At 40.3% G+C, this 22,080-nt stretch overlaps 1 protein-coding gene across 3 annotated transcripts in view; it reads left to right on the top strand.

The window, feature by feature from the left end:
* DIAPH3 (diaphanous related formin 3) overlaps nucleotides 1-22,080 on the top strand; it is a 2,278,729-nt gene that overhangs the window by 660,063 nt on the left and 1,596,586 nt on the right. For all 3 annotated transcript variants that reach the window (XM_085621985.1, XM_085621986.1, XM_085621987.1), the window contains one exon: nucleotides 13,399-13,535. In XM_085621985.1, coding sequence (XP_085478111.1) covers nucleotides 13,399-13,535 — 137 coding nt within the window. The remainder of the gene's footprint in view (nucleotides 1-13,398; nucleotides 13,536-22,080) is intronic.

Below are 22,080 nucleotides of genomic sequence, written 5' to 3'. Positions count from 1 at the left end.
TATGGAGATTAGTGTGGAGGCGATGGGGAAGAGTTTTCTACCCCCACCCAACCCGCTCCCCCTGCTAATGAAGAAGGCGATTGGTACATGGACTTGCCAGGTGGGTTGGCGAGCTCATCCTAGACCGTGTTGGTATCCCCCTGGACCAGCTTCAGAAGAGAGTGCCTCTTTTGCCAAAGCGACCTTCAGAGGTCTTTGACCTCCACCTCCCCTCTTTGAAGGTGAGACAAATGTCCTTTCAGAATCCCTTCAGCCTGGCCAGGCACTGATCGAACCTCTTATGCCCTACAGGAAATACCTCATGCACGCACCATTGGACAACTGGTGAAATCCATGCTCTGACCCTCCGGGCAATTGATAGGTCGCCCATCATTGTAGACCAATTCCAGGCGACTGACTTTTTAACTCAACATCCAGACCCTGACAGTTTGGTGATGCAGGCATTCCAAACACTTTTCTGATAACTCCTCACAGAAAGTTCGAACACATGGATGTTTTGGGCAAATAAATGCATGTTCTCCTTGGCCAGCCTTGTCTTTTTGGTATGGTTGGTGAGATCTTACCGGCAGTCACAGAAGACCTAAGGGTTTCCTTGGCCCAAACCATTCAGGTTTCCCTGGATACAGCCAATTTCGCCATATTTTGGTCCTAGACACCACTGATTGTCTAGGAAGGGCAATTGGGACAAGAGTGGTTCACCAGCGCCACTCACGGATGCGATCCACATGCTTCTCCGGGGACATCCTGGCATTCTTAAAGAATAAGCCCTTGGATGATACACACCTGTTCGCCAAAAAAGTGGACCATGCCCTGGAGCGTTTTAAGGAGAGCTGTGCTGTGGCAATCTTCCTGACCGTTTTGTCCTTTTTGGGGATATGCCAGGAGCTTAGCGTATTTACAGCATCGGGCCCTGCTTCCCACACAAGAGGCCCTCCAGTCCTTTTAAGGTCGGGGCTGTGGGCTCAACAGACAGCTACCAGGCCTTCAGGGTCAACATATGCCCCAAGCCTCCTCCCCTCTTCGACAAGCTCCAGACCTCGTTAGTGTGCCATGAGGGGAACACAGTGGTACAAAAGGGGGTGGTGATGGACGGAGCATCAGAACCAATCAAACACTCACACCCAGTCATCAGATCTGGGTTTGATCCATCACCGTTCTTTAGCCCACTCTGCCACCCCAGTTCAGACATGGCCATATGCAAATCAGTCTGACCCTGTGCCTCATGGGAACAGTCCAGCCCGAACTGCCAAGCCATGCCTTCCCTGGACCAAGCTTCCTAGGACCGGTTTCTGGCATTTCAGCCATCTTCAGCCATGCTTGCTTGAATCCAGTGGCAAAGTGAGCAAGGGACTTAAGTCTGAGCATACCCTGCCAACTTATGGTGAACAAAGTGGTACAAAAGGGGTTGGTGATGGACGGAGCATCAGAACCAATCAAACACTCCCACCCAGTCAACAGATCTGGGTTTGATCCATCACCGTTCTTTAGCCCACTCTGCCACCCCAGTTCAGACTAAATTATAACTGTCTTTGTGGTGTGTTAAAAAAATACAGTTTTGGTTCTCCTGTAGGGACGTTGAACCTTCAATACAAAGCATAGTTACTTTACGAAAAATCAAATGTTGTGAATACAGTGATTTCACCAGTACAAAGCAATTGACATCTTCCCTACAGAACCACTTCTTTATATATTACACATACCCAGGTTCTGAGGGACACAGGGTCACCCCATTTCTTTAAAAGGGGTTTTCACTCAACCTGACAAAGTCATGCCTGACTCATTCATCGAAGCCATCCTTGATGCCTTCATCGAAGCCATCCTTGATGCATTGAGCTTTCGTTTGGATCAATGAGTCCAGGACAGTTGGGATATCACCCTGATGTTTCACCCTTTGTCCTGGGTCTCAGTGAGGATAGCTCTGAGGCTTCTTCGCCTGTTGGCTTCCTGCACCCTACTTGCCGACCATGCCCTATGGCATACAAAAGCTCTACAGTGCGATCTGATGTCTCAGGGGGCTCATCATGGGGGGGCACCTGTCTGACTCCAGCCAGGGGAGACTAAAAAGATCTGCAGTGGTGGCTGCTTGACTGAAATTTGAAGAGCGACAGATCCCTCTCCCTGATCCTACTTAGCCTTGACGGTAGTGATGGGTGCATTACTCCTTGATTGAGGAGGTCATCTGGCAGAGGTGGAGATCAGAGGATTCTGGCCTCCGGTGTAGTCCTGTTCTCATTATAAATCTGTTGGAGATTCGCTTGGTGTTGAAGAACTTCCTGCCAACCATTAAGAGCAGGCTGGTTCAGGTTGTCACAGACAACACCACTGCCATGCGGTACTACAACAGGTTGGGTTGGGAGGGGTTGGGTTGCGAGTCCTGTGCCAGAAGACTCTGTACGTCTGGAGCTGGTTGAGCCGTCATGGCATTTCTCTACTTGGTGGGATCTTTAAACACCAGTGTGGAGAAGCTCAGCCGCTGTGTCCTAGTGAGTCCCAGTGGATCATGAATGGCAGTTACACCCATAGAGGACACATGGCATCTTCTAGCAGTGGGGAGAACCCTGGCTCGAGCTCTTCACCACCGATAAGAACGTGCAGTTTCAACACTTTGGAACATTAGAGTTTCCAAGAAGGCTCTCCCTCTGACATACTCCTGTAGTATCTATTCACAGTGTGACAAATCTGCCTTTAGAAATAGCCATTAGTAGAAAAAGTTACTTTTCTACGGAATGCTCTTTCTGGTTGGATACTGTACCGAACTATAGATTCCTCACCACCGTCACACCTCCCCATTCAGTAGCCTGGTCTCCTTTTCCATCTAAAATTGTCCCAATTTAGGTTTAAGAATGTGAACACTGGTTGCTCCAATTTGCTGTTGAGCTCCGTATCTGAGGGTGCGTACAAGTTTCTGAAAGAAGCTAACGTCAGCACGCCTGGGTGGCGCTTAATTGTGTCTCTGTTCGTCACTTCCAAAGTGGAACAAAATTGTTGCGGAGTGACACAGTGCCACCTACAAGCGCACAGGGCCACTCCTTTATTTCAGCTTCCATGCCCAGTCTGGCTCCTGGGGATATTCAGAAGGTGAGATATCTGCGGAAAGATTTTCCACCAGAAAAGAGCGTTACCTAAGGTAAGTTGAGCTGTTCTTCAGGAGAATTACAAAGCTTTTGCATCTGACAACCATTGCAATAAATTCAGGTTAGTATTTTTTCAAGAATATGCACCATAGCCTTATTACAGCACTGGACATTTTAGCAAAGAAGATGAAGAAGCAACAAAGCCATTACTTAGGCCCTCATTGCAGATGGGCTGTTATTCCGGATTCGGGCGATATAATGGGTGCTCGGCCTAAACGGGCATTAGTTAACTCGGGAAAACAACTGCGTCCATTTGTTATCTCCCATACAATTAATCTGATAAAAGCAGGTGAAATGCCCATGTCGAAATGGTCAAGATAATGGGAAAATGTTGCGGGTATTGGCGTGGAAAAAATAGTTGCACTTGTGCAGTCGCAAATGGGGAAGAGCAACTCTTAATGTTCCGGCGTACACAGAATCCGAAAGTACAGCTTTAAAGCTGCCATGTGTGGGGGTACTGATGTGGGCTGCCATGTGTGGGGGTACTGATGTGGGAATATCTCTTGCTGTATCCTGGCCCTTTTTGGTGCTGTAAAATTCTGGAAAATCCTTAAAGAAACAGTCCTTGCATGGAATGAATGCTGTCTAAAACTGTCTGAATCTGATGATAACTTTGTGCAAAATGTATAGAAGAATTTACAATACGGCCCCCAAAAGCGAAAAAAATCCTTCTTGCTTGATGCATCAAAGATGCTACAACTCTAAACAGGCAAATTAAATCTTAAAGTATTTTCAGAGATGAAGGCCGATGAGAGGAGCAGTAACCACCTTTGCCTGTGTTAGAGAACTCATTCCCTTTGATCAGAGATAATATGTATGGATTAATTTAAACCTGCAGTTCATTTGACACAGGGCGACGTGAGCATGCCTAATTGTTCCTCTCTGTCACCATCACTGTTCAATGTGTAGAGTCACTCTCTTGACCGAACACACAATTAGATACGTCAATCCCTCAGGTGGGCGGCAAGGTACTTTTGTAGCTACCTTGTTTACGTCTACTGAGCCCTCGTTTGACTTGTACCGAATTTCCAGGAGTAAGATGCACTTACTCCTGGAAAACAAAGTTTGCAAATCACACCACAATGTACCTGCTTCGCTAGTGTTGCTGTTCAAATAATTCAGCAAACCTTCGAATTGGAATTCATTTAGTTTCTGAACAGACCAGCTGATTTGACAAAATAAGAAACTACAAGAAGAATGAATTGGAGATCGTGATTATATATTTTTCCTTTTTGTATAGTTTTACATAGGGCAAATTTGACCTGGAGGTATTCATGCGCTTTACATGAGCACCTGTTACATTACAAAAGGTCACATTCTGTTTTTAGGCCCCAGGAGATTAAGTGATTTGCCCAGAACCACAGGATGTTGAGCCGACACTGAGACTCGAACCTGGTTCCCCAGTTCCATAGTAGGCTGTTTTGGCCATAATGCCACATCCTCTCGCTATTGGTATATACATTCTCGAGAATAAATTAAATGCTGAATTCTATATATCTGTGATTTTTACTTTAGATCTACTTAATGAGATTTTGGCCTGCAAAACATTCCCCAGTTGAAACAAGCATTGACAAAGCCAAAAGGACCGGGCTTTGCAGGCTTGTGCCATGGGCATTTTGTTTTTGTCTTATTTCTTTCCAGTATAGGTAACAAAAATTATAAGAAAAAAGAAAACAGGACTACACTTAAACATACCTACCGTATGCGTGCAATAAAAAATGTGCATTTGTTTTTTACATCACTGACTCGTTGTTTTACTAGTGATGTTTTTAAACAATAAGTCTTTCAGTTGTGCATGCATACAATTATTTGAAGGAGACATAATTCACCACTTAACAGACAGCTATAATGTTCAAGGTCACTTAAACACTACTTAAGATAATGTTTAATTACAGGCAAAATGAAATCTGATATTTATAATAATGTTACAGATAAATAAAATAAAAATGTGAACCTTGAACCAGCTTTCTTACTGAAAAGAAAGGGACTACTTGTAAGCAGCTGTGAACAATTGGCTTTGTCCTGTCACACAAAGTGAATAGAGCCAGTTGGGAAAGTGGGCCGACCAATCGCCCCATGCTGTAATTGTCTGGCGGGCGGAAGCTGAATGTGAATGACAATTTAAAAACTAATAGATGAAACCCCTAACCAAAAATAATTCTGTGTGTGTATATAGATTAAAAAAAGATTGGTGTGTGGAAATTGTAGCCTGTTTCAAAGGCCCGGCCTAAAAATGGTAGAAGTTCTCACACCTTGTGTGGGCTGCAAATAAACCTTCATCGTGTATTCTTCTGTGCTTTTCTTCCTTTGTTTTTAGATCGGAATCACTATGGTAACCACACGTTGGATGCGCCCTGGGATGCCTATATTTTTTACATGTAACTGAGTGTTAAACTTATTTTTAAAGAATAATAGTTGTATATTGATATCGCAGCAGTGGTTGGGGGGAGGGGGGGGGGGAGTTTTATCTACGTTGATAGATATTAGTGGTGACATTTTAAAATAGTGTGAAATTCTTAAGTCATTAACATTTTCATATGAGAGCTCCCAGTGAAACTAATAAGCATATTTTTTTATTGGTCCAGTTGGTACCACATAACTTGTCCCTGAAAGAGAATGTTAATGTGTAGTGGTAGAACAAGAATAACTGCCCCGGGAGCAATCAAAAGTAATTGAACACTGGAGGCAAACATAAAGTAAGGAATGTACGTCCACAGCTTTCTTATGTTGCATGGGTGCAGATTTCTTCCTCTTTTGAATTTACAAAATTTGTCCCGCAAGAATAACGTGCAGCAGTTAAGGGATTTTAGGTGTCCTTCAGGAAAAGTTTTATTAATTCCATTTGCAGTTGAGGCTATACAAGTGTATAGTATCCTATGCAAGAAAAGTGCAGAAGCACATTACTGACACACTGCTTTCGGGACAATATTTTTCCTGCGGGAGTAACTTACATTACCACCATTTTCAGGGGTGTTTCCATTTACTTTCCACTATGAAAAGACTGTGGATAGAAGTAAACTTACGGCCATTTCCAGGCAAGGAAGAGGATGGAATCTGATTGATGAACTTGTTTGCCCTTAAAAACATTGAGAGCATTTCCGCCCTGGAATGCCCACTCCACCCTCAGGAGGCCATTTGTTCACACGGAAGCATTATTCTGAGTAAACGTATTTAAAAGCCCCGAAATGCTTTCGTAAATTTCACAGATGATTTTGCACTTGCAAAACAAGGCTATTTCCCCGTGGCAGGCAGACAGACACGAATAGGTTTGTGAATTGGGTTCTGAGTTCCTCATCTATTACACAGCACACAGCAAAGGTCATTGGAGGATACCATCGTTGATTGAATTTGCACTCTTTAACTGCATGGTTGACAACGATCAACTCTACCCTTTCATCACATTCCATAGCAACCTATGTAGTTTTATTGAGGATTCATAGTTCAGTAAAAATCTTATTGAAAGAATATGCTCAAACGTTACAAAATAAGAGAAAACAAGAAAAGTGACAAGTAAAAGTACATAGTAGAGTAAGTAATGGCAAAAAAGAAAATAGAAATACAGGTTATGATATGAAACACCAATAGTTCAAAATAATTATAAGCAAAAACTGGCAAGTGATATGAACAAGGCAATAAAAAGGGATACGAAATATAAATTATAAGCATAAGAAAAAGGAAGTTATGGAGGTTTAGGGACTTCTTGCTGTAACGGGGATAAAGACAGAGAAGTACAAGCATTCAAATAAAAAAAAAACTGTAACTGGATTCCACAAGTTTCTTCGTTTAGCAGCTAAAGTTAGGGGATAAACAAAAGTCGTATCCAATCTGTGATTATAGCAAACAGCATACCACCAAGCCTTATAAGATAATTTGGAGTAATCCTTCCAATTTTTTGTTATTTGCTGGAATGCCACTGATAATAACAAATCTATTATTCTAGTGCTACGGGTGCAATGATTCCAGATGGGAGAGAGACTCCCCAAAAAAATGTGTGAAAAAGAGGAGGAGTAAGTGGACGAAATTTTTTTATTAATTTGAGACCAAACCTGTTTCCAGAAGCAAAAAGTAAAATGACAGCTAAAAAGCATGTGAAAAAGATCTGCATGTGGTGAGGAGCAGGACCAACACTTGTCAGAAACTTCTGGGAAATGTTTATTGAGAGTAAATAGTAAACGATTATAAATAAAAAATAGTGTTTGGGTAGTATTCGCAGCTCTGGAAGATTTACGTATCTTCAACCACAACTTATCCCACAGCTCAATGGGCCAAGAAATTGCTAAATCTTTTTCCCAATCTCCCTCTAATGTGGTTTTAATGCGAGGAAAGGATACAGTATGAAGAGAAGCATATATCGTTGAAGCCTTAGAGTGTTTAATAAGTAAAGAGTGCAGGGAGGTAGTATGAGAGGGAATATGAGTAGATGGAAGATGCAAACCAAGATGAGCATCGTAGTCCTGTTGTAGTGCGTGTGTCAATAGCGAATATTTAGTTCGACAAGCGAGAGGTAAATTGAAAGAAGTGGCAACTGAATCAAAGGAAATGATCTGAGTCTGATGGAACAATTGGCGCACCCATATAAGGCCACGTGTTCTCCGGGATTTCCCAAAAATGGGCTTATTATTAATTAAGATGGACGCGTTATGCCAGAGAGGTTGATCAAAAAATGATGAAACAGGTATATCAGGAAGAATTTTGGAGGTATATTTAAGAATAGGAGTTGAAACAGATTGAGGTCTGCGAGAGAACATAAGATATTCTCTAAAGGAAAAGGGAGAAATAAAAGATTTCTCCAAGGTCAACCAGAGAGGGGAGGATAATGAGGAATCTTCAATCCAATGAGAGACTTGACGCAAGAGAAAGGATTTATGGTACAAAAAAAAGTTTGGGAAGTTCACCCCACCTTCTTTTTTGGAACGCATTAGCTTAAACAAAGACATACGAGATTTTTTGTGCCCCCATAGAAAGGAAGATAAGATAGAGTTTATTTTCTTGAAATATTTCAAGGGGATAGCAAGTGGTATATTGGAAATTGTAAACAAAACAATGGGAGAGAGCATCATCTTAATCGTGTCTAATCTTCCCCACCATGACAAATAGAGAGGATGCCATTTGTTAGTGAGAGTGGTTAATTTTTGTAGACAGTCTTCCATACATTTAGCGATTGTACCAAAAAGGGAGGATTGGAAATTAAGGCCCAAATATTTAATATAGTCAGGACTCCAAGAAAAACCTGAAGCGGAGAAATCATCCTTGAAAGTCACTTTAGTAAGTGGTAGAATTTCACACCTTATTCAGCTTATAGCCCGATACTTGAGCAAAAGAATGGACTTCATCTAAAAATGCAGGAAGAGAGGTATATGGTTGGGAGATAAATAATAGGACATCATCCGCATAAGCTGCCATTTTAATGTCAGCAGCATGAAAATTAAAGCCGTGTATACTATCATTCTGACGAAGGCGCAAAAGGAAAGGTTCTAAAGCAAGATTAAACAAAAAAGGTGAAAGCGGGCAACCCTGTCTGACACCTCTGCTTAAGGAGAAGTAAGGAGATGAGCCCCCATTTGCAGAAATTGCTGCTCTAGGGCGAGAATAAAGGAAGGAAATTAGGGAGGAAATTTTTGGACCAAACCCAAACCACTTCAGAGTTTTAAATAGATAAGACCATTCAACCCGATCAAAAGCTTTTTCCGCATCCAAAGCTATGGCTGCGAGGGAGTGGGGATAATGAGAGGACTTGGAAAGAATATAAAAAAATAATCTAGTGCTATTGGATAACAATCTGCCCTTAACAAAACCAGACTGCTCTTTCCCCAGGAGCTCAGGAAGAAAAGATTCTAAGCGCATCGCTAATGCTTTAGAAAAAAAATTATAATCAATATTTACTAAGGATATAGGGCGATAATTTTTACAATACTGTGGATCCTTACCTGGTTTCGGAATAATACAGATAAGGGCATCAGAAAATGATACAGAAGCGGAACCAGTTTGGAGGAAGGTAGAGAGAAGTAAATGTAACTTGGGAATGAGCAATTTTGAAAAATAAGAAAAGAACTCAACAGTGAAACCGTCTGGGCCCGGAGCTTTCCCGTGTTTAAGAGTATGAAGAGCTTGGAGGAGATCTCTGTGAGTAAGATCAGCTTCCAAAGATGAAAGATCCGGAAGAGTGTCAAAGGGAGAAGATATGGTCGACAAAAATTGAGATATGGAATGGTCAGACGAAGATGTTTCGGAAGAATACAGTGTTTCATAAAAATGTAAAAATTTGTGTAAGATGTCCTCACTTTTATGTTTTAATAACCCATCATGGCCATAAATAGATTCAATAGGGATTTTATTTTGTCTCATCTTTAAATAATTAGCCAACAACTTTCCTGCTTTATTCTGCCCACCATAAAACTTGGCACTAGATTTTAGGAGAAAATTAGAAGCATTAAACGTAGAATCCTTATTAAATTGAAGTTTAGCAGAAATGAGAGCATTTAAGCAATCGTTTGATTTAGAGGTATAATATAGATGTTCTAATCGTTTAATCTTGGAAAGTAGGACAGTAGTATCTTGTTGGGCTTTCTTCCTCTTGCGAGAGACATAATTCATGATGAAATCTCTGGCAGCTGCTTTGAAAGCATCCCAAACTACGGGGAATGAAACTTCACCCGTATGATTAAAGAGGAAATATTTGTGAAAAAAGGATGTAAAAGAGGAAACAAAGTGTGAATCAAGAAGGAGAGCATTGTTAAAACGCCACTTTTTAATAGAGGTAGGCCTTTGTACCACATCTAAAACAATGGAGACTGGGGCATGGTCTGAAATCAAAATGGAGCCAATGTCAGAAGAAATGAGGGACTGGGTGAGGTGATGTGGGATAAAAAAAATAGTCTAGACGAGATTGAGTTTGGTGAGGGGGTGAAAAAAAAGAATATTCTCGCAAAGTGGGATTACATAGTCCCCAAGCATCAGTGAGTTTGTATTGCGTAATAAGGTGAGTAAAAGATTTTTGGGATTTGTGTGGTATGTATGCGCTAGCTGAGTGTCTATCCAAAAAAGGATCAAAAACCTCATTACAATCGCCTACTAAAATAAAGTTATCAACATAGAGTTGAGTGATTAGCGGAGCTAAAGAAGTCCAAAAAGAGGCATCCCCACTTGTTGGAGCGTACACATTTAAAATAGACATAGGGACATTATCTAAAATAAAAGGAACTAATACCCATCTACCTGAAATATCAGCAAAATGCGTTACTGACTTAACTGGGAGAGATTTTCGAAATAAGATCGAAACACCGTTACGTTTAGCATCACCTGGAGAAAAATAGACCTCACCCACCCAACCCCTTTGCAGTTTAGCAGATTCAACTGCCGATAAATGTGATTCCTGTATACAGGCTATATCTGCGTTGAGTTTGGACAAATGGGATAATACTCTGTCTTTTAATTGGCGAATGCAAACCTCTAACATTCCAGGAGAATATATTCAAAGGCATAAAACAACATTAGATATGCATACCAAAAAGCCAGTTGAAAAATAATTCTGAACCAAAAATGTAAGTAAAGCATAGAAACACAATAATACTGTACATTTGAAATAAGAGAAACATTTTTCATAAAAAACAACAAAGAAAAAGCCAAGTACAAGAGGAACAGAAGAAAGGAGAGTGAAAAAGAAGAAATATAGAAAAAATATAAGCAAAGAAAATAGTAAAAAAAAGAACTGGATCAAGAGAAGTAGACAAGGAAGATGCTGAGAAGAAATAAAGATATGAAAGAAAGAAGTAACTAGGAAACATAAAGAAGAGAGAAAAAGAAAGGTAAGAGCATATGTAAAGATAAAATAATAGAAGATAAAGAGTAAAAAACTTACATAATGACGAAAACGAACAAACGAGGGGGAGGGTGGAGGCCACATAAAACAATGACGGGCCGTGAGCTCCAAAGGGAAGACAAGGAAGGGATACAACCGCAACGAACTCCAATAACATGAAGGTGGGTGACGGTACGGACGAAGACACCTGTGCAAGGAGAAAGAGTACAAATGTTAAAAAACAATATAAAAAGTGAACATAAAACATACAGCTAAGAAACATTACAGCTAAGAAACATTGTAAACGCAGAACAGTCTGGATAACCAAGAAGAAATAAAGCACAAAAGCCTTAACATATGTGAACAAAACTAAAAATTAAGAACTTGAAGAAGCAGCAGTGTCCATTCCTGTGACATTGTGAGAGTACAGAAAACTTTTTAGTTTCAGTGGATCATCATAAGTAGTAGTCTTGTTGTTAAAAGTCACTTTGAAAAGGCAGGGATGAAAAAGACCAAATCTCGCTCCCATAGAACGCAGCTGAGGCCTAAGTGAAAGGAATTCCTTGCGCCGATCAGCCGTAGGTTTAGCATAATCTTGTGAAAAGAAAAGCTGATTACCAGACCAGGTGAGTCGGGGAAGAGCCCTAGCCGCAGATAGCACTATAAGTAAATCCGTGTATTCTAAGAAATAGAGGATAACACCTCTCGGCCTTTTGACGTGAGTAGTAGAGAAGCCTGTAGGAGGAGGACCTAAACGATGCGCTCTCTGTATATTGAGATTAGTGGTATCTGGCAGTTTAAGAATCTTCAGCAAAAAGGACTTGAATAAGGCAAGGGCATCAGACCCCTCTGAATTTTCCGCCAGGCCATAAATATGAAGATTGTTCCTCCGATTTCTGTTCTCTAAACTCTCAAGTTGTTTGTGGAGTGCAGATATCTGAACGCATAGAGGGTCAACTTTGGCAACAGAAGCGGTGAGAGTATCCGCAGATTGTTCTAGAAGGGTTACACGACCATCAATATTAGACCATTTGTCAGACAACAGTTGAAGAGTAGATTTAGTTTCCTCGAGTAGTTTTAGTTTCTTCAATAAAAGGACGCAAAGCCCTAATTTCCTCCAATAAAATATCCATTGTGACTTGTGAATTTTGTTTAGGAGGAGAAGGGGGGTCCTTTTTGAGTCGTTTGATTGAGCCCTTAGCGACGCCGCTCGTTTGTGAAGCTGAAGCAGAAGAGGAGAGTTTAGCAGAGGGGTCAGAGGAGTCATCCATCTCCAAGCACTGAAATCTAGAGCTGGTGTGAAGGAGAAATTTGTGAGGAGCTGGAGAAGGCTTGCGCAACTCCTTATATGTTCTGCCCATAGAAGAGAGGAGAAATGTACCTCAAACAAACAAACAGGTTACCTCATCCGGTCCCACACACATAAGGTGTAAGTTTGTGCTCCCCTTCAAAGGATTGTCAGGATCCAGAGAAAAAATCTTTATTATACCTTGCGAATCACTGGTAAAATGACTAGGATAACCTGGTTCCTTAAGTGAAGGCGATAACAATTGAAACTTTATTTCGCCACACATAAAAAACCGGCATAGGATCTGGAAACACAATATCCGAATTATACTGCCAGGCTCAGTGACAAGAAGAAAAGAAAATGATGACGTCCATGACTGAGTCTAATAGGTGCAATGCAATAAAATATAATAAGAGGGAATGAACCAAAAGACTCAGGGTAAAAGTAATCCAGACATAGGGCTCCAAAAGAGGTGAGACCTCAATTTGTAAAACTTTTAGGTGGCCAGAAGGAGAAAAACACCATATGGGCAAGCATACCGCATTTCTGTCACCGGGTGTTCTCCTCACATAAAAAACGTCGAATCCAAGATGGCTGCCGCTGTCATCTCCTCAGAAACACGGAGCACAACAAAGTGGATTCACGGAGTTACAGGCTGCCTAGAGTCTCGCAAAGAGGCTTGCCGGTGACAGCATTCCATCCGACATCAGGAACCGCACACCATTTGTACTGGGGAGCCGTAGGACGCGGTTATTCCAATCCATCTACCGGAGCGTCACATGAACGCCGCCATTCTCTCCGGGCGCTAAGCCACGCCCCATCTTTATTGAGGATTCATGATAGTGGGTGCCCGCCATAGTTTCACATAGTCTGTCACACTCTTAAAAAAACTTCTCTGATGTTCTGAAAATTCTCGAAGGTCATCTCTCAACACAACCTAAACAAAGTATCTAAAAGAATAGCAAGTGTTTACAGCCATCGTAAGTTTATTTTGTGTCCATATAAGTATCTACAGAAGTATGTATATACCTGCATTTTTTGGATCGTCTTTCTGTATTTATGAGTTAGACTTTTTATATTCGTTATTAGGTTTGAGCTGCAGTGCCCTTAATTTTGATTATCTCTTTTAATTTAGCCTGTTTGTTTTTTAATCGTCTCACTTTTCTTTTTGCATATAGTGTGGTTTGGAAAGAATCATCAAAGAAGAAAGAAGTCTTTCATTGCTGGCCAAAGCCATGGACCCCAGACAGCCCAATATGATGACTGATGTCGTTAAACTCGTGTCGGCCATTTGCATTTTTGGGGAGGAAAACATGTAAGTGCTGCTTCAGTCACACCATGTATGTTTGCTGTCGAGTTTTGTTGTGCTGAGTGCTGTAATAAGAATTGAGTTGTTGCTTGCTGTTGCCCATCTTTAAAGAATCCTGACCGCATTAACAATTGGAGGAAAATTATTCAATATTATTGGTGTATCTCTTTCATATGCACTTTGAGTACTTTAATAACTAATGTGTTGTCATCAAAAACAACTAGAGTATAAATGGCCTGTTGTCTATGGTGATTGTGGTAAGCAGCGTGCCAAGCCGTCAAACTCCATTAATAATGACTCCTTAATATTGAGTTTCCCTCTAATGCATATGCATTGCTTTCTTCACTTGACCTGTAGGACATTTTGTTTCTAGTGTTTAAAGTAGCAAATCATTTTTTACTTTTTACTATGGAATATTTGTAGCACATCCGTACATTAGTTTCCTCGGTTTATATGGAATGAATAACATGCATTGGCAAAGTCAATAGGTATTGCCTTTCATAGCTGTTACCTGACCTTTGGGCTTTGTCGATTCTTTTGTAGATGCTGTTCCACATCAGCAAAAAGGCATCAGCAAAAAGAAAACGATACCCCCCCCCCTTTCCCCCTGCCCAAAAAAGTGCAATGATGTATGGTATAGGCGCACTAAAGCAGCCCCAGCACGATGACTCGCACATGGTCACGACTCGTGCATGCACATGCATCATGGTGCGGGCCATTTTGTAGTCTGTTTACCATTCTCAGATGACAGACACCCATCTTGGAGGGATACATTAAAAAATTTCAAAGAGAGACAAAGTATTTTAAAGGAGAAGGCCCACAGCAAACTAGCTTCCAGGTCCGCCCAAAAAGAATGAGCCTGGGAGCAATAGATGAGCTTTGTTTGGGGGGTGAGTGTTAGGCTAATTAAAAGGAAAAGAGAGAAAGAAATGAGCATTACATTTAGGGGCCGGGGATGCTTTGGGCTAGATATTAAGACGGGAGCAGCACAGAGTGCGGGGAGATTTGAGTGGAAAAGCAGCACATGAGGGAAAGAAAATTATAACACTTGTATTTGCATGGAGTGTTGAAAGAAAAATGAAAACAGTAGTTCCCGGATTGTCAGTGAACGGATATATACCAGCTAATCAAAAGATAGTAAATAAACTGTGCTTCATGGGCAGGCCAAATCACAAGAAGTAAAAGGAAAGCCATTGAATAAGAAGCAAGGAAATGAGACTGACAAGAAAGCCAACCATTTGAAAGCAGTGGGCTCATTAAAAGCCATCACTAAATATTGGTGCTGTCCACAATTGCTCTTCAACAAGAAATAGCATAAAGCTGCCTGAAGCCGAGATCTAAAAAAGCACTGGCAGCATGGACAACAGAAACAGATGCAAATATAATACCTTTTGCCCGTCCAACTGTGTAATAAGTTTCGAGTTTAGCCCTAGATGTAAACCACCAGGATACTTGCATTAAGTCTATTGCCCAGGGCTTTTAACTGTTAGTAAACTTGTAAACCTCCTTTCCAGCACATTTTGTAGTGTGTAGACTGACTCCGAACTACCTTCTCATCCTCTGCCTCGTTTTAGTCATTGCTAGATTAGTTGAAACCACTTTTCCTAATAGGCATCTTGTTGCCTGCTGCTAAACCAAAAATACGATTCTCCAGAGAACTATCAGCCTTCCCAGCCTCCAACTGTTTTTTCAATCTCCCCATAAAAGAATTTTTTTATATAGTGCAGACCGCATTAATGTCAATGATAGAGTGCTTTACGTTGATGAAAGTAGAGCATGCAAATTGTTAAAATGTGTGTGGGCCAGCGTGCACTAACAAAGACCATATAGATGAAAATTAAGGACTTAAGAAGAAAAATATATACATTGATCTTCAATTAAGTAAATTATCAGGGCAGTAAAAGAATTATAGTACTGAATGTTCAAAAAATGGAATGGCGTCTCAGGAGCATGTTATTTATCGCCCCCAGTGTTATGAATTTTATATTAAACCTGATCTCCTGCCTATGTGAGGGTGAGATCAACTTTAGATAAAGCTTTTAATGGTGAGTGCACTACCTAGTAATTGACTTTCATGCTATTCTTGAAGGCACTGTAAGAGGTTCCTGTTCAGAGAGCTGGTAGGATGTCATTCTTTGTTCAAACAGGAACTGCATACCCTTGTGGATTGATCTTTCTTCGTGCAGAACCAGAAAAAAACGGGTTCTAATTTAAGTATATATTTTTTGAATTTTGGTAGTCCTACACTGAGCATTTATTTTGTCCTACAATCTTCTAGGTAATAGAACAGGCAGTAATTATACAAGTTTATCACCGACAGAGAAGACTGGGGGCCCTGCCCTACAGTAGAGATTCATACTAACATCCTGGGCTTTACAAACATGCATTTTGGGTAGTTCTGCGACCCCTAACTATGTACTACATGGCTCACTTCAGCTGGTGATCAGGTATCCCTCAGGGGGATTGATTTCTATTAGCCAGTGGATTATTCCCCTTGGGAACTGCATCAATGTTTTGTGATCAACCATTTTGGGCTGGGCCAACCTAGCCCAACAATGCATTGTTCAAGTTTCATTGGCACTGGGTGTTCACCCATGCGGTATCATGCCAAATGTTAGGTAAAAATATGGGCATCAAATGGTAATTGGCCTCCATGGATTGGTAATTACAGGTGTCCACGTGCAGTAACTGTGAGAACGTGAATTTAGTAGATGACCAGCATTATCTGTTAGGCTAAGGTAAGAAGCAGTAAATACTGAGGTTCAATTGCCCAGTCTCAGCACACCTCTGTGTAGAAGTTAATTTTTTTCAAAATGCATCTTCATTCACATGGAGAATTTCTGGCTTTATGGAAGATGTTTAAAATTGAAGTCTCAACTCTTCAGTCGGAAGCTTTAGCTAAGGTGCACCTCAACAATTATGGTGCCTCAGGTGGGGATCCTTCATGTTTTTTCTCTGTTGATAACCTCTTCTCCCCCCCCCCCTCACACTGCCACCCCTCCACCTTTGTGAGTGCTTGTTCCATGCAAGATCCTAGAACGGACTAGACTCTTAACATGCAGGTTGTATGTTAGTGTGATCAACTTGGATTTCAAATCATGATACCCTGGGTTTCACATCATTCAGTCAGTATATTTAATTGTTAGGTCTTGATTGAGGCCCTTTGTGGGAAACCTCCCCTTACAGCCTTTTGGGCAAGGAAGCTAAGGAGGGATGCATTATATCAACTGGTTTACAATATAGACTCGGTGCAGATGTGGCTTCAGGCCCAAAGAGACATGGTAAGTATTAAAGATGATCTATTTCTCTTCCTTTGCCTATTCTGCACTCTCCCTCCAAGTAGTCCCATGAGTGTGAGTTTGTCTGGAGCACTTTAAAATGCCTCATACTGGTCTTGTGACGACCAGCATCTCACCCATTTGACCAACCAGCCCTCATTTTGTAGGAGATTAGTGGTCAAATTGACTGCTGTACAGAACTGTCTCATGAACCGGAGGTTTCAATTCTTCCATTCTCACCATCATTATCGATAGCTGTTGTGTCATCTTCCAGCTTGGTATGAAGCTGTGAGGAATTATTCCACTGAGGTCTCGAACCAGAGAGCCTTTCAAACTGTCCCAATACTGCATAATCTTCTAGGTTCAATTCCAGTGTTTGTCTAAAATAACCTCTTTTCATTTTGAGGTGCTTTGATGTTTTTTTGATGTTTTTAAAACAGTGTGCTTTGATGTTTTTAAAAACAGTGTCTTATAAACTGGATAAAGGAGAGTTATTTTGACTAATGTTTTCATCAGTTGGCTAGTTCGGCCTTCTGAAAGGGTTTCTTTGCCGTCCATGTCCACTTTAAGCAGTTTGGACCTAAACTTGTAATGGCTATTTGCACAAATCCAAAAATGAGAGCAGTAGTGGCTCTCCGCGACCACACAAGTGTTGTTACACATAAATCAAAGTACTGCACTACACCTTTGAAAAGGAACTAACGCTCAAATACCATTCCGTCAACGAGAGGTAGGCCTTCTGGGGGTCTCATTATATGGATTAGAATAACCCTCAAAATTGAATCAATTGCACTACACATAGCATCCCAGGACTTGGTTGGTGTAAAAATTAAAACGAAGGATAAAAAAACTAATATATTTAATTAATATTTACAATAGACCAAGTCCAACTTCGAAAGAATCTTTAACAATAAATCAACTTGATTCATTTTTTAATCTGTTAGAGGCTGGTGCAATGGTAATTATCGGGGGCGATCTCAATTGTAAGTTTGAACCGGTGGTGGGGTTTGATAATCTTTTTGAAGACTAAGACACCATGAATAATATTCCCCCCCCCTAGAAAGTAGTCCGACAGTGCCCTGCACTATAGCAGTCGCACAGATCATGAAACTAACAGGGCAAGGCCTTAGAGCTTGCAATGGTCTGTTACCCTCGGATAGACCGAATACTCCAACCTTCTGTAGAGGTAATTATAGGAGCAGCATCGACTATATATTGGTTTCTGTTGAGTTTTGGCCTAATGTATTGATGACAGAACAGATAGTGATCATCATCCCTTGCACTTGTCACTAATACCTGACCTTTTCCTTGGTAAAACTTTGGACAATGAAGAAATCTTTACCTCTATTGATGCTAACATAGTTAGTAACAATTGCCGCGCTCTAAAATGGCCGCACATACTAGGAAAGGCTGAATCCATGATACAGATTTATAACATCTTTGCTGATACTGTTTCTCTTCATTTAAACTCACCAGGAGTGGAATTTCTAATAATGGCTGTACATCAAGCTTTGCAGGATGCACTGGCACCAGTATTGAGTAGATTACCAGGGGAACATAGCGGAAAAGGTAAAAAAAAAAATAGGAGCAAACCCATGGTATAATAGGGAGTGTCGTGAGGTAAAAGCTGACCTCATACGGTCAATAAAAGAGAACAATGTAACCGCTACAAGGGAGAAAAGAATTAAATATAAGCAAACCCTTGCCCATGCTAAAAAAGCGTGGGATGATAATACTTGGACAGATTTAATTGAAGCGGCCAAATCCAAAGATCAAGCAGACTTTTGGCGCTTAATAGCAAAAGGCAGAAAGACAAGTTGGGAAGATAAGGACCTTTTCCTAGATGCAAAAACTTGGGAGGACCATTTTTCTAGACTCTATGCGGATGTACAAGTGGTAGAGACACCTTGCACTATAATAGCGGTGCCCAACCCTACTATTAATAATCTTCACTTTAGCCTGGAGGAAACATTAATGGCAATAAATGCAGTTACGCCAGGGAAAGCCCCAGGCCCTGATAAAATACCGGGAGATTTATTGAAGCATGATTGCAGTGTTTGGGGCCCCTATATTAATCACTTATGTAATGCAATTGCTGCAAGTTCGCCAATACCGGAAACATGGAAAGGGGCGGAAATTGTCACAATTTTTTTAAAAAAAGCAATAGCTGTGACCCTGCAAATTACCGACCAATTAGTTTAATCGATATTTTACAAAAAAAATTATTCTAGGCATATCTTAATGAGATTGAACGACTGGCTTGATGAGAATAGTGTGATCTCAAAATTCCAGGCGGGGTTTAGATTAAAAACCAGCACAATCGATCAGGTTTTTAGATTTTTATGCTTATGCTGGAAATATATAAATATAAAAAAGGGCCACTTGTATATTGCTTTTATAGACCTAAAGGCCGCTTTTGACCTCGTACCCCGGAACTTACTTTGGTAATCATTGAAACAGCAAGGCGTCCCTGTTGAACTATTGATGCAAATAATAAGATTGCATGAAGGTAATTTTGCAAAAGTAAGGAGGGGCACGAGGGGTGAACTAACTGAGGCCATTCCGGTAAGAAGGGGTGTACTTCAGGGGTGTGTACTGGCACCCACCCTATTTTTAATATATGTCAATGATATTCCAAGTCATTTATTTGGGTGCATACATGACTCGCCCAAGTTGGGTGGGGATATGATGCCTGCCCTTTTATTTGCTGACAACACCATACTGATATCGTAAACCCCTAAAGGTCTACAATCTCTATTGAATTCTTTTAATACTTAATGTAAAAAAAAAAGGGCCTTGAAATAAATTCCGGCAAAACAAAGTACATGGCAATAAATCCACACAAATCTTTTAAAAAGAATCTAGCAGTTAGTGGCCCAAAATTTGAGTATGTACACGATTTTAGTTATTTAGGTATAACTTTGGACACAAAGTTGTCCTGGAAGCAACAGTTAGAAACAAATTAGATTATCCAACTTCAAAACTAGTTGCCAATAATAAAGATGCATGGGAGTAGTATATCGAAGGCGTTGACTCCTGCTTTGGAGGTTTACAAATATAAAGTACAATCAGCCGCTCTTTATGGCGCCGAAATTTGGGGTCCACACTTCAAAAGGAGCTTTGAATTAGGAGAAAACAAGTTTCTCAGAAGGGTTTTAAGCTTGCCCGTGAGAACACCCTTAATTCCAATTCTTATGGATTCAAACGTCAAACGAATGGACCACCATGCAATATTAAGACCCCTACTATATTGGGTACGGCTCTGGTCAACTCATGAATTGACCAGTTACAAGGAGGGTTTACAGGAGATTTTAGAAATTGGCATAAGCAGGGGTATTCCGTGGACCAAACATGTTTTTTCCTGGTTCGAGAAATTGGGCTTGAAACATTTTTGGGAAGCTCCGACACAGCTGACTATGGCTAGTAAAAAACTGTAAAAAAATCCACTTTTTGGACCCATATTCAAAACAACGTGTTACATTGCGCAGGCAATGGTACATTAACAGCTGAGTTTCTTCTTTTTAAGGAAGTAGCCAGTTTTGAACCTTTCTTGGATGAGATGTACCCACCACTAGCCAAGGCCCTGTACATGAAGTTTAGGTATGGTGTGCTCCACATCAATGCAAACACATCTAAATGGGCAATAAACTGTGACAGGAATAGTAATGAATTTTGTGAATTATGTCAAAATGCATTAAAGGAGAATGACTTACACGTACTATTCTTTTGCCCAGCATACGGCAGACCGAAGAACAAATGGATTAAACCCATTTGCCGTAACCTGACTACTAGAGCAGGAAGAATATTGAAAACCGATACTTCCCAAAAAATTGTTTTTAGTGTAAGTAGGTTTTTATTTAATGTGAGTCTTATAAGAGCTAAAGCTGGATTAAGACTGTAACCATGCACTTTATGGTCTTAACGCTAAAATTAAATTATGGATTTATCCTTGCATAGAAAAGTATTTTAAGTTTTGTATGTCCACGTGGAAATAATATTGAAATTTCATATAATTATGCACATGCTCAAATTAGAATAATAAATAATTACTCTTGTGTATAGTTTACTAAAAAAATGTTTAAAAAAAAAATCTTTATGCCTAAGTTTTAATGTATTTATTGTTTTAATAGTATTTCTTGGTGCGGAAAATGTATTAGTCACTCAGATTGCAGCCCCTACCATGTTGAGGTGTTACTATTTATAAATAGGGCTCCCGGTTTTATGGTATTTATTGTTTTGACATTTCCGTCTGTATTTATCCATATTTATTTTTTGACAACTTTATCTGTATTTATCCATATTTATTATGGGTTTTGTGAAAAAATAAAGCCAAAACTGGTATATTCCCGCATTTATTTAACCAATAAATATGCAGTCATGCTTGAATGCCTGCTAGGTTTCAGTGATACGAACACCTGCAGAAGATAAATTAATGCACTTATATGAAAATATGCACATTTCAGCATCAGCCTTGTGCATATCTACTGCTGTTTAAGCCTCTTCACTAAAATCCCTTTCGTTTTAAATCCCTTGCCTATCAATCCACAGAGTTATTGGCTTGGCAGTCATGGCAAAGTGTATTTAGGATCACTCAAAAAGCACCCAATTTCCGTTTTTATCCACATTTAAAAATAAATACAGACAAGAAAATAAATGTTTTTCTGTCTGTATTTATCTGTAAAAATCAGTAAAAACGGAAAACAGGGAGCCTTATTTATAAACTGAATTGTCCTATGTATTTTACAATCGTATGTGTATGTTGTAGATGCATCTTGTATGGTTTTATTTTGAACCAAAATAAAGAGTATGATGATGATGATGACTAACGCTCACGGACCCCAACCTTCTTGTGAAGCAACTCTCAGCAATGCAGGGACAGCTATTAAATATCAATAGAGCACTTGAATTCCCCATTGAACAAGAAAATATTGTTGGTTAAAATCAAGTCTGCCATTTCGACAATCATCTTTGAGTGTTTGTATATACTCGCACTCCTACTTGACAAAAAATTACTTGGTGCTTTGAGTCAAAATTCCTTTTGGATACAGTTATGCAGAATGACATCCTCCAGGACGACAACCATGTTCGGATCCCAACCAGTATAAGTTAACTTTTAAAAAATAGCCATGGTGTCCCATACATAGGAAGGTAGATTAACAACCAAAGGTTTTAAGAACTCATCAAGCTACCTAGACCAGATATTATTGGTCGTCCTGGTATAGAAATACTTTGTATGTACTTTTGGTAGAATGTACAAGAATGGGAAAGGGGGG

The sequence above is a fragment of the Triturus cristatus genome, chromosome 8, assembly GCF_964204655.1.
Source record: "Triturus cristatus chromosome 8, aTriCri1.1, whole genome shotgun sequence".
Classification (NCBI taxonomy): domain Eukaryota; kingdom Metazoa; phylum Chordata; class Amphibia; order Caudata; family Salamandridae; genus Triturus; species Triturus cristatus.
Note: the sequence above shows the minus strand (reverse complement) of the source record. Positions and strands in the feature narration are given on the sequence as shown.